The sequence below is a fragment of the Siphateles boraxobius genome, unplaced genomic scaffold, assembly GCF_051911475.1.
Source record: "Siphateles boraxobius isolate OS27281-9 unplaced genomic scaffold, OSU_SipBor_1 31, whole genome shotgun sequence".
Lineage (NCBI taxonomy): Eukaryota > Metazoa > Chordata > Actinopteri > Cypriniformes > Leuciscidae > Siphateles > Siphateles boraxobius.
In genome coordinates, this window is record NW_027508931.1 from 2627001 (window position 1) to 2640342 (window position 13342).

Sequence of the window (13342 nt, forward strand, 5' to 3'; positions counted from 1 at the left end):
TGACTTCTATGTCTTGAACCAAACCACCCAGCCATGAGACGAATACAATTTCAAACATTGGTTTAAAGAAACTCGGCATTTGAAAATAAGAGAAAAAGACCAAGGCACAAAAGGCACAAGACTGTGTACATAACGTCTTTTATGACCCAATGAACTACGCTGCCCGTGATGCACTGGGAATGACGTAATCGAATAAAAGAACGACAATATATAAAATGTTCAATATTAGCTTTAAATAAATAAATAAAATGTGAGATGTGCGTGAATTTATGACTATTATTATAAGCATGAAAAACAAAATATATGAAGTAAGTGAGCTGCCCTCATGGATTATGGGTAAGATAATTCGTCACGATTTTGTTAAACAAAGTTGAAATCATATTTATTTCCGTAGATAAAGGCGTAAATCCTCTTTTATGTAGGAACATAATCCATTTTGCCAGTCTTCATAGAGAAATTTACTGTGTACACTTCCAGCCAGCGACGGCGCTGTGACGTCGCTTTTGCTCCACTGTTTACGGAAGTAAGGTTAGACAAAAATAAAACCTAAAGATCGAATGAGCGAACGTTAACGTGCGCGGACTCTAAACACTTCTCATTAAATGTGCAATTTAAGTGTTCAATTAAATTCCTCATCCCGTGCTACTATTTAAAGATGGGTTATACAAATACTATACCTGGCAAAAGAAATGCTTTAGAAAGGGAGAGCTAATCTAATAGAAATTTTTTTTATAGTCAACACGAAGATTGCTATTTTTAAAATGCAGCAGGGTTCTGAATCTAATCTTATACTAGACTTGCAAACAAATAGTACAAGGTTTAATATTCTGGTCGGGTTGACTGGCAGTGTAGCTGCACTCAAGGCGCCTTTGTTGGTAACACAACTACTTGAGATTCCAGGGGTAAGTGTATTTATATTCCGACAGTTCTAACTGTATGCATACTTGAAGCTGATAGAGCCACATGTCCTCCAATGTTATTTTAATTTCACACATTTGTCCACTAGAGAGTGCTATTTTATTTCAAACATCATAAGTAATTTCAAAATTACTTCATGTCATGATTTATTGAATAAATAATAAACTCAAAATTTGTAAGATAGAAATCATATTGGTTTTCTTTTATCACAATTAAGGTTTAATTTCATTTTGCTTCTGGTTTGAGTGGATTGTGTCATTTTTGTCCTTCAAAATAAATAAAATGGAGGATATTAAAAGCATAATGGTGGTTTGGCTTACAAATAAATCGACCATATTTGTTTAATTTATTTTACTTACAAATAAATTAATGAGTGAGTAAATAAATAAATAAAATTTGATCAAATAAAAAACTTTATTCTTTAAACAAATATTTATCATCATAAAGTTTTGTATTGTGAATTTTTAATGATTTTAAGTGTCAGTCAAATATGAGTTGAGGGATGGAATAAATTGTATAGGAGTTTTTTAAGAGGTGAAACCGATTTTTTTTTTCCTGTTCTGTTTTCTAGGTTGATGTACGTATGGTCACCACAGACCATGCAACTCATTTTTACAATATCAGTGACATCTCTGTTTGTGTGTACAGAGATAAGGATGAGTGGGAGGTGAGTACATCCTTTGAAGAGGAAGAGATGAATTTTCGGTAATCAAACAACAACATTATATTGTTTCCTGCTGTGATGTTACATCAATACACTAACTGACCTGATATGAGAGTTTTAGGAGAAGATGTGAAAGGCTTTCCTTATATTTCTATGCTAGATGTGGACAAAGCGCTCTGACCCTGTGCTACATATCGAACTTAGACGTTGGGCAGATCTTTTAGTGATTGCACCACTGGATGCCAACACACTTGGCAAAATTGCCAGTGGAATATGTGACAACCTTTTGGTAGGTAATGCATTCATGACATTGTTGGGCATTTTGTATCGATTTTTTTAGATGCATTATTATTATATAAGTATGCTTACCCATTTTGTTGATGGCAGACATGTGTGGTGCGGGCCTGGGACTGCAGCCGTCCTCTGCTCTTCTGTCCTGCTATGAACACAGCCATGTGGAAGCACCCTATCACTGCACAGCAAGTGGCCACACTTAAAGGCTTTGGCTACATTGAGATACCATGCATTTCCAAAAAACTTGTCTGTGGAGATGAAGGTATCTTTTAAGAATGTGTTTTTACGAGGCATTTGCATTGATAAGGGAGGATGGAACAGATTTAAAAATTTCTCATCAGTGTGAGAATCAGTCATGCATTATTCATTAACTGAAGATCAAACAGATGTTATCTGACATGCTTTTATTAGCATGCTTCTGAGGATTTAATGAATGAATGTTTCTTGTGTTTTTGCCCGTCTTACATTCCAGCCTCTATATCTTCACAGGTAAAGGTGCCATGGCAGAGGTTTCAACTATTGTTGAAACTATCAAACAGTACATCCAGAAACATCCTGAATGACCTCAGACTAAACATACCAGGGCCAGCAGGCGGGAGACACAAGGTTATCCACACTTTGTTATTATTACTATATTGCTCTATCTTCTATTACAATTAACCTGGATTTTGCCATTAAAAGCTGACATAGCACTGAGAAACAAACAAACATATTAATTTTCTGTCATTTATAGTTCTTTGTAATGGTTCCTATTTATTACATCCATTGAATTTTGAAAAGAAATTTCAAATAAATAGTTATGTCGATATTGAAAACATTCCAGCTTAGCTGAATGTCAATTTCCAGATCCCTTTTTCACTGGTAGCTTATCCTCAATATGTGACAATTTATGATAGATGATCAGAAACTGACATGTTTACAAGGTAAATAAAAAACTTGTCCTCTGTTTAAGTTCTCTATCAATCATTTTCCTAAGTAACACGACTTTGTTTAGTCAAAATAAATTTGTTCATTCACTAAAGGCAAAATTCCTCATTCAGCCAAAAAATTCTTCAAGACAATTTCTTGTGCAAAAAACTTTTCAATAAATTGATCTAACACTTTGATAGCTTTACATATAGACTTTTAGGACACTTATTATGTTAAATTATCCATGCTATCTTTGTTTGTGAAGGAGCAATCGTCCTACAAAGCAAACATATTCAGGACCTCAGCACTGGACACAAACCTATGGAATGGTGACAATCAACAAATGTAAAAATATGAGCTCTTAACATCACGACTAGTTACTAACAATAATGACAAAATACCAACAAAAGTTTAAATAAAGACGGCAAACAGCAAAAGAGTAATCCTATTACAGTAAATGTACAAGTTATTCACACTGCAATGCATGTTGGGAACTGAAGCCTTAACATTTCAAAAGTGTTGTTCAATATGTAATTATTTGTTGTTTGACTAAATGGGACAACATTTGGTGGAATTCTGTTGGTCTGTCATGGGTTTTTATGGTTTCAAATTTTTGTACCTCAAAAGATTCTATAACCTTGAAAATATTTAGTTTTTTTAGTTTTTTTTAACAGTGTATTATCATTTAATGATATCAGAGTAACGACCACAAAAGCCATGTAACACTTATGATCAATAGGGAGATAATCAGGCTATTTAGAAGGGAACAAAATATTCATGGTTGGTGTAGTTTACTTGATAAATGAAATGCTTTAAATGTTTAAAGTGTATGTGACCTAGTTTTGGGATACATGTTCTCTCTGTGAACTAACACCTGTAAGTGAGGGTTTTAGAGTTTAAGTGAGGGGCCTCTAACCGCAACAGTAGCAAGCGGTCATGAAAATAGCCACAGGTTGTTCTAGAAGATGCTGATGTACTTAACACCTCCAAATATATTTTTTTCAGATGCATATCCTGTTTGAAAGTTGCCGTTAGAAATGGGTTCCATCTATTATTCTTATGTGGTTAACCACCTATGTTCTCATTTTGCCGTGATGCACCAAAAGAACAAGCATATAAACTATATGATTACCTTAGATTTGGTCTAAAGTAATAATAAAAAATTTTTTTAAAGCTTTGTAAAATTATTGAGTGCAGTATATGGGTGATCCTTCAATTAGGGAAACATTTCTGTCCCCTAGGAAGATTTTAAGGAATTTGTAAAAAAAAAAAAAAAAAAAAAAAAAAAAAATTCTAGGTTTAAAGGATAGATTATAAAAGGAATACTGTTTAATTATCTTTTTATTTTCTCCTAATTTTTAAGTGTTGAATTTCCCAGAATAATAATTCGAGGATTATCCTGACCAGATTTTTAATGTAGAAGTAAAAGTGTTAAAAGGGAAATTCATCTTTGCACTGCCTAAAACTTTTACACGATCAATTTTTATTTGTGTACATGTTTTTTAAAACAATCACTGTCCCCAATACCGCGGTCATTAACATCAAGCCAAGCATTTTACAGTTTTCAGAGGGAAAATATGTATACTATATATATAATATTGAATAAAATAATTTCTGATCTCTAATCAGTGACTCTAATTTCTATAATAACCAAAAATATATATCAGAATTCAAAAGTTTTCAATTGTTCTCATAATACAAGAGACTGCTGTGATAATTGAGACCATTTTACCAATCAGACATTTAAAATAATACCAAAGATGAAAGAGAAAAAACAATAGATTCATAAGATAAAACATAAGTGGTATATTGTTTGTGATCTTTTTGGTGACTTGAGCCAGGGTGAAAGGAGGGGAGTAGGGAGAGGGTAGCTCATAGATAAGCAAGGAGAAAAGTGTCCTATGCTCTTTCTTTGAGATCTTCTCTTCAGATTAGTGAGTTTTATTGCAGTGTTTGATCTCATGTTCTGTCTTAGCAGGCAAACCAGTCTTACGTAGATATGGTCAGCAACAATACTCAGCTAGGCTGTGACATTTAAATGTTGCTAGAAAATAAGAAAATATCCTCCACACCATTATACCACCAGCAGCAGCCTGAACCGTTGATACAAGGCAGGATGGATTCGTGCATTTATGTTGTTTACACTAAATTCTGACCCTACCATCTGAATGTTGCAGCAGAATTTGAGACTCATCAGGCCAGGCTACATTTTCTCAATCTTTTATGGTCCTATTTTGGTGAGCGTGTGTGATTTGTAGCCTCAGTTTCCTGTTCTTATCTGACAGGATTGGCACCCAGTGTGTTGTTCTGCTGCTGTAGCTCATCTGCTTCAAGGGTCGATGTGTTGTGTGTTCACTGTTCAGAGATGCTCTTCTGCAGACCTCAGTTTTTACAAATGATTATTTGAGTTACTGTTGCCTTTCTATCAGCTCGACTAATCTGGCCATTCTCCTCTGACCTCTGAATCAACAAGGCATTTTCACACACAGAACTGCCACTCACTGGATATTTTCTCTTTTTCAGCCCATTCTGTGTAAACTCTAGATGGTTTTGAGTGAAAATCCCAGTAGATCAGTTTCTGAAATACTCAGACCAGCCAGTCTGCCACCAACAACCATGTCATGATCAAAGTCTTAAATCACTTTTCTTCCCCATTCTGATGCTCAGCTTGAACTTCAACAGATCATCATGACCATGTCTACATGCCTAAATGCATTGGGTTGCTGCCATGTGATTGGCTGATTTAAATATTTGCGTTAACAAGCAGTTGAACAGCTATCTAATAAATTGTATAGTGTATATAACTTTTATAAAATTATTTCCAGTTACATTTTCCATTTTTACTATTACATTAATAATTTTATACTTCATATTTGCTGTTCTGTTTAAATTGTGCAGAAAAATTGCTGTTTAATGACTTCCATTGTGACACCTTACCCCTTTACATGCTGTAATTGTTCAATAGGTTTTTTGCAATATATAGAAAAAAAAAAAATATAGAAGTTAACATTGTTGCCAGATGGTAAATATAAAAAATTATATCAAAGGATTAATCATTTTCATGTTAGTTCAGTCAACAATGCATACATGCATACACTGGCACATTACATTTCAACATTTAATCAAAACACTTGTTCATCCTTATTTGCTTAGCAAAGCAGCTGAGGTGTTGTCATCAGATGTAGTCAGTGCTGCTTTACACACAGTCCCTGGTCTGATGCCGTGTCCTCCTGTCATTGGCTGCCAAGCCAGACTTTAAAAACAGACAGGAGGGGAAACCTTTGTCAAGCAGGTACTTGAAAGCGGTGAAATCAACTGAGCATAATGTGGAGGAGGCTCCAATCTCTTGGCAGGCTAAATAGTGTAAAATATTCTTAGTCACATGTGGGTTGTTCAAGGTCAGTTCACTAAAAAGCTTTTTTGTGGAGGAGTAACAGGAAACAAAATGGGGAATGTATTGCGAAACACCAAGAATCAATCTATTGCACAAATCTGGTGCACTTATGTTCACGTCCCTTTTACTCTTTTGAGGACAGCAAAAAATAAACATTTATTGCGGTTTTTGTCCATGCCTTATGGTTCATCGTCAAAGATCTAATTTTTGATTTTAAAATGCACACACAGACCTTGCAGGCTTGCATGCACACCCGGGGCTCAGGTGTACCCCAGCAGATTGCTTGATGTTGGAGGTGTCACTAAGGTTGAATAAACACTTGTCACATTTCCTGCTTGTAGTCCTTTGGGGATGTTGACGGGCCCTTGGTGCTGCTTCCCCAGGTAGCTGAAATGTAATACAGACTTGGCTGATGTAACTCTACAGTTGAATGAACTCATAGCTCCTGACTAGAGCATGGCACGGCTTCATCATTTATTATAAACATATCACATGTTCAAAGTAAACACATTCAAATGTGATGCTGCTGTCTATGAACACATCAGGATATATTTGAGAATGATATATTTAAAAATGTAGAACATAATCTTAGTTTAATAAAAGTACTGTTCATAGTTCAACAAATCAAAAAAGATAAAATCACTTTATATCATTATTGCAATATCCACTGATCTACGCACCCAAAAAAATGGTTAATAAAAAAATTGCAAGCATTTTAAATAAAAACAAAAGATCGCTTGTGTCTTCTTAATAGTTTTTTTATTTTCCAGCAAAGCACATTCAGATCAAGATCAAACATTTCAGCAATCCGCCTCCTTCAGTGAATCATCATTAATTAATAAATTTGTTACCAATATACTATATTTTTTATATCATGTATTAAGCATTGATTTTATTTGAGCTTCTACAATCACAACAGTTGTAAAGATGTTCCTGATAAGCATAGTAATCATTGACTTGTCACTATCGCCTAACTATCGTATTTTCTGAAGTTTTCTTCATTATCCAGAGATGGTTATTTAGCTGATTTCCAATATATTTCGATTCATTTCCTTACTGTAACTGGCAGAATGCTTGTCTATGTAAAAGCACACAGTCTCAGAGAAAGTCTCACCTTTAAATGTGTTATTTCAGTAAAAAAAAATAGGATTGTGGTATCAAACGTGACAACTTCCTAACTAAGGTTCACACGTAGAACATCAGGCTTTTGTGCATAAAAAACCTCATCTCTCCCCACCCCCTCTCTGCACTGTTTAATCTGTCCCAACCGTCATGTTATCTTTGCCTTCCTTTTTATTTTATCTAGCCTAGTTATGTCATGACCTTTGTTCTCCCTCTCGCTCTCTTTGTGGATTGTTTGATATGTTTAGATAAAATGGCAAATGATTCTGTATAAGAAAAATAGTGAACTCATGAAGCTTCACATTATGCAAAATAAGTGCTTTTTTGAATACTTCAGGACAATGAGAAAGAGCAAAATGCCAAAGTAGTGAGACAACTGACTTGTTCTCATCTTCCCTTATAGGGTTTTAAATAAAGAACACCTGGTCACATGAAAACTGGAAGTGCAAGGTGTTGTAGGAAACCCTGTAGAGACCCTGTTCCTGAGGAAAGATCACTCCCTGGGGAACGTTCGGGTCTTACGGAGAACTTGTATGTAGTTGCAAACTCAACGTGGAAACAGTTAGACACAGTTGACAGATGTGCTGTGTTTAGCAACAACACTGTAAAAGGAAAGCAATCAGGTAGAAATGTGTATATAAACATTTACACTAAAGCTCAAAATTCTGTTCGTTGTCTGTTAACAGCCATGTTCCATTTCTCTTTACAGAAAAACATGTATTCATATACTTATTACAATAGGACCTTTACTCTACAGTAGTAACGAAAAGATGTTGTGTGTGTGTGAGTGTATCTGATTCATTCCACATGTCAATTATTTTGCAACTAAAATAAACACATTATATTCTGTTAATAAATGACCTAAATCTGGCCTCCTAAACCATGACCAACCATTAACAAGGGTTCAATAAATAACAAAATTTCTGCTATCTGTGTTGTGACAAACCTTAAATGCAGAGCTACTACAGCATTAAATACAATACTACAACAGCATTTACTAATCTCAATTAGAGTTAAACTCAATATTTTATATATATATATATATATATATTGAAGGGTGGATTGTTGAATACTCAATTTTTTGAATGGATAGGTAGTTATATAATTACATGTCTTCTCACTTGAACGTTTTGTTTTTTGAGAGAAACCCGTAACACGTGTTAAAACATATATTTACTCTTCTATCAGACCATGACAGACTCGGTCAGTGGGGTCACTCAGGCCCCAATTATTCTTACAATTCCCTTCAAAATTTTGAAGAGGATGTGTAACATTTGAATTCAGATATTTTTGCAGAGAATTTTTTTAAGTTCTCCGTAGTGTATAAGACATATTTGAAGTAAATGGATAAGTGTCTTATTTATGTGTGTGGTATGAATTAAACTCACTTTTTCCTTCCAAGCAATGTTGTTTACTTTTGCTTATCTAGGTCAAAATGCTTATAAGACATCCTTCTATGATTACAGAGAGTAATTTTCATATTTATAATAAGGAAGTGCTGCAGAAGTTATTGACCATACTTGTTTGCCCTCAACAATTTATTATACAGGATGATACAATATATGCATTTTGACATAAAAGCTCTTGACCTTTGCTAGGTTAAGGAGGTAATGGAACATATTGAGTGAACGCTTGGAATTTCCCCTCCATGTTAATACTAACAATAACTGAAAATGTAACGTTTTATACGCTATCCAATTTTTTAATTTTTAATAGATTTAAAATTCTGTACATTAATTCATATTTTTAAAAAGCTGGAGTCTTTATGAAAGGAGGTGTGTATCGAGTATTTTCAGAAGATCTCTTGCAGATCTACAGTAGATGGATTAGAAGTGCACAAACATTATCCAGAAATCCTTTGCACCCACAAGAAAGAGTATCCATACAATGAAGGTGTCCATACATTGCCATTTATTGTATGGACAAAAACAATTAAAATATGCAATGTCTTAAATTGTGTTCCTGTTATGGCAAAAATTTATATCAAACCATCATCACTGCATAAGAGAATCTCTGAATCAAACTGTCTTTTAAAAGGTATTTAGTCTTGCAAGAAGGCCCAGTCACCACACAGAAGTTACACTGTAGAGTGAGTGAGACAACACCAGGAAGAGCTGGGCAGCCTTTTATACTGATTTCAAAGTCTTCATAGAAGCAGGGATCCTTTCTGCCACATTCCTTAGATAAAGGACCCATTGCTGCTAGCTTCGATTTATTACCAGCTGACCCTTAAGACCCCCCGAACTAGATGACCTCTGACCTCAGAGGTCAGAGATCTCTGCAGCTGTTCCCGAAGTGTCTCGCTCCTGCATTTCATATCTATAAACATACATACATTTCCCGTTCACATACATATTTCTTCCTGGTCCCCCCTCACAATACAAATGAGAGAAACATGTTGCATTTTTTTTTGCAATATCTAATACAGAACAATGAAAATCAAATTTTTCCATTACAGTTACGTAAAAATCTTTTCTTTTTTTTGGAATGACATGAGGATAAGTAAATTAAGACAGAAGTTTAATTTTTGGGTGATCTGTCCCTTTAAGAGATTATACTTATTGGATTGTGATGTATTCAATTGCAACTACAAAATATATTTAACCCTTATGCGCTATTCGTTTTTACTGTGCACGTACAACTGTTGGACTGTTGTGGTCTCCAGAGACCCCATGGCAATAAAATGTGATTTTGTAACATAATAATGTAATTTTTTTTCAAACAAATGTAATATTACTTACTTTATTAATGTTTTTACTCTACATTTGTGCAGTTTTGGGGAGATTTAAGGTATTTTTTAAATGTATATAAATAAATTAAAAAATATTTTTTTTAAATAGGAAATATCCTGAGTATGACTTTTTTATTTTCACGCTAACATACAACCAGATTGTATTGTAAATCATATTGTAAATCATTCTAATTTATTTTTTTGTTTGTAGAGTAGGCAAGTGTCAAACACGACATCAAGTCTCATGCCATTTAGATTTTTTATTTCAGAAAATGTCATTTGGGGTAAAAAACAACAACAACAACCCCTGAATAGGTTTAAAGTCCATGAAATCAAAATGGATTCAATAAATTCGTATTTTTTATGGAATATTGCACTTTTTATTATAAATGATATATCCATACACATCATTATTTAAAATAAATAAATAATGTGCCCCCATAATCTTTATTAAAATAACTTTGTTGGCGTTTACCAGTGCGAGGACGGGACAACCTGTCACTCACATGAGATCACAGCAATAGCAAACGACAACAATCCCATTATCCAATCAATTCCTGATGTTCAATAAAAATATAAATAAAAAGACAATAGTGACTTCCTTTTCATGCCAACTTTAAACATATATTTAAGTAAAGAAACTTTGATTTTGTAATACTGCTGTCCATCAGTATTGCAATAGGCCTACAGGAGTATTGCAAAAATCAATATTACAATGTGAGTGCTGTGAGATTTACATCCAATGCAGTTTAAAAAATGTATGAGTTCTTCCAGCATTAGCCGAGTATAATGTCTTCTTTTAAAAACATGGTGGAACCATGCAGAGGAAGATTAGGGCTATATGGTCAACAATTGGTATGGCTCTTTATTATTTTATTCAACGTACACACACACACACACACACACACACACACACACACACACACACACACACACACACACACACACACACACACACACACACACACACACACACACACACACACACACACTCACACACACACACACACACACACACACACACACACACACACACACACACACACACACACACACACACACCCTTTAGTAGATGATCAGAATGATTATTAAATTTCATTCTCCAATCAATCTGACTCTAGATGAACATAAACCTTCCCTTTTTTTCCCTCTAGCTGCAACTTCCCGATAAGCAAGAACCCTTGAGCATAAACACTGAAATGGAATTATCATTCCCACGGGCAATGTTTGGACTACCTATCAGCTCTGTTATGAGTCTTAACAGGGAGTGAAGGTAGCTTTGTGAAAGAGCACATGAGCAGTAAGTAAGAAGTTACAACTTCTCAAATTTATGGTGTCTGGCACGTCGTTTTAAGAACATTCTTTAAGGCAACGTCATTCCTGGTCATGGGAGAATCACGACGGCTGATTTCCTGTTTCATTTTCTTACATCATGTTTAGTTATATCTTTTTAGGTCAATGTGATCTGTTCTCCCGAAAATGTGTTAGGATAAGCATGACGACTGAAAACATCTGCGTCTCAGGATTGATAAAAAGGGAAGTATTTCATTCCTAGACAGACAGAAATGTGGAAAGATGCCAGTGCTCAGAGGGGTAAAAAATGTGTTTTTAGATCACTTCTATGTGAGACGAAAGACAAAGACTTGTTAGTAAAAGAGTGTTGCATCATTTCCTTTGTTCTGCAACTAATATATTCCTCTACATATTGATTTTTGCATTAGCAGGAGTTTATTGAGCAAACAGATAAATGTTAGGTAAATAATGTCATGAGGTTAGTCACCATTTCATACTATAGAGAAAATAAACGTTATGTATAGCACATCTACAGTTGGATTAATGAGGCATAGTGAACTTTGTATAAATCAAACGGCAGCCTTAAACTGAATGGCATTTATAAACAAACACACCTCTTCATACTAATTATGAGTTTATAATTATAATTTCACACACTAAGTATATTACGCACCACATTTGTCACACAAACTCATGACTTACATATTGTGTCAAAGCACTTTCTAACCACTAAGTTCTCAGCTTCTTCGTCTGTTGTAGAAATGTGATGGTCAGAGGTGTTGGTCAGGTCTATGTTCATCCCAAGTTCTGACTGCTACTTTGACATTTTGCATGAATGACATAATATTGACAAAGAAGCCCAGTCTGTCTAAGCAGGTTACATTTCCATTTCCATCCCTTGTAAGAAAAGCTATTCAGTTAGCTGAGCCGAGCAAGACAACCAGGGTTTTGCTGTTGTGAGTTCATCATGCCATCTTAAACTGACAGTTGGTGATATTTCCATGCAGAGGTGTGTGAACAGGCATGTCAAATATCACAAACCACATATAGGCCTACAGGATATGTGTATTTAGCTCATGGCTGTCAAGGCACTGTTTGATAGAAACATCCTTTTTTAAATTAGTCTTCTATTTCCTATTAAAACTAATGTTGATTTACACTGTTTTAGTGACTTTTAAGGGCAATAAATCTGCAGCGTCACTTATACATCACAATGTTTCCCAGTGTAACAAGAAAATAAATCCATAAATCTGAGACAACATTAATAATCTGTATTGTTTTTTTTTTAACATTAACCTAAAGAGACAACCTAAGTTTGAAACTTAACCTAAAGAGACAAGTTTGGAGATTTTGAATAATGTAAAATAAAAACTGACATAGAATGAAGAAGAAATAACATTATAGGTCAGATTTGTGACACTAATCATGTGAACCTTTGTACAGACGGTCAGATGTTTTTGCTTCAAATGAAACACAAGATGCTCTTTGAATTCTCAAATCATGCTGGAGAACATCATCAACACGTTTGTCATAAACTTGTGGAGTTCATGCGGCTTTAGTGCTGATGTCATTAAAACTAAGGGTGGCCATGAATGGCATTCTGAAATCATTGTTTGCAGTCAAACTTTGCACTCAATTTGTTTTGCTGATCATTTAATCTGTAAAGAAAAATGTTGATTTAAATAAGAATATAATGCAAAATAGAAGCCTTTTTTCACAGACTGCCTACCCTAACTTTCTTTAATAACAATCTATTTATGTTGTCTAAAATTCTGCATCTTTTATTCAGTGCAGCCAATACAAAATCTAATTTATTTAACATTTTTATTACTATTATGCTTGACTTGTGCTAAATATAGAAATGGTCAGAAATGGGTAAAGAAGACGTTGTTGTTTTAAGTTGAAATATACATAACCATCTAGCCTACCACCATAGATATATCTATGGCCTACCACTCACGCATGATTTAACTCCTGCCGCCTGTGCGTTTAAGCCCCGCCCTCTTTTTTTACTGTC

At 34.5% G+C, this 13342-nt stretch overlaps 1 protein-coding gene across 3 annotated transcripts; it reads left to right on the plus strand.

The window, feature by feature from the left end:
* The first annotated feature begins 517 nt into the window (after positions 1-517).
* ppcdc (phosphopantothenoylcysteine decarboxylase) lies at positions 518-8167 on the plus strand. Of its 3 annotated transcripts, none has more exons than XM_077193334.1 (6): positions 518-902; positions 1490-1585; positions 1743-1871; positions 1970-2138; positions 2366-2482; positions 7705-8167. In XM_077193334.1, the coding sequence occupies exons 1-5, from the start codon at positions 762-764 to the stop codon at positions 2437-2439; spliced, it is 609 nt and encodes a 202-aa protein (XP_077049449.1). In that variant the 5' UTR covers positions 518-761; the 3' UTR covers positions 2440-2482; positions 7705-8167. The 3 variants fall into 3 exon arrangements, with proteins under 3 accessions (XP_077049449.1, XP_077049448.1, XP_077049447.1); XM_077193333.1 differs by lacking the exon at positions 7705-8167 and adding an exon at positions 3051-3969; XM_077193332.1 differs by lacking the exon at positions 7705-8167 and having other exon boundaries at positions 2366-2584.
* The last annotated feature ends 5175 nt before the right edge of the window (positions 8168-13342 follow it).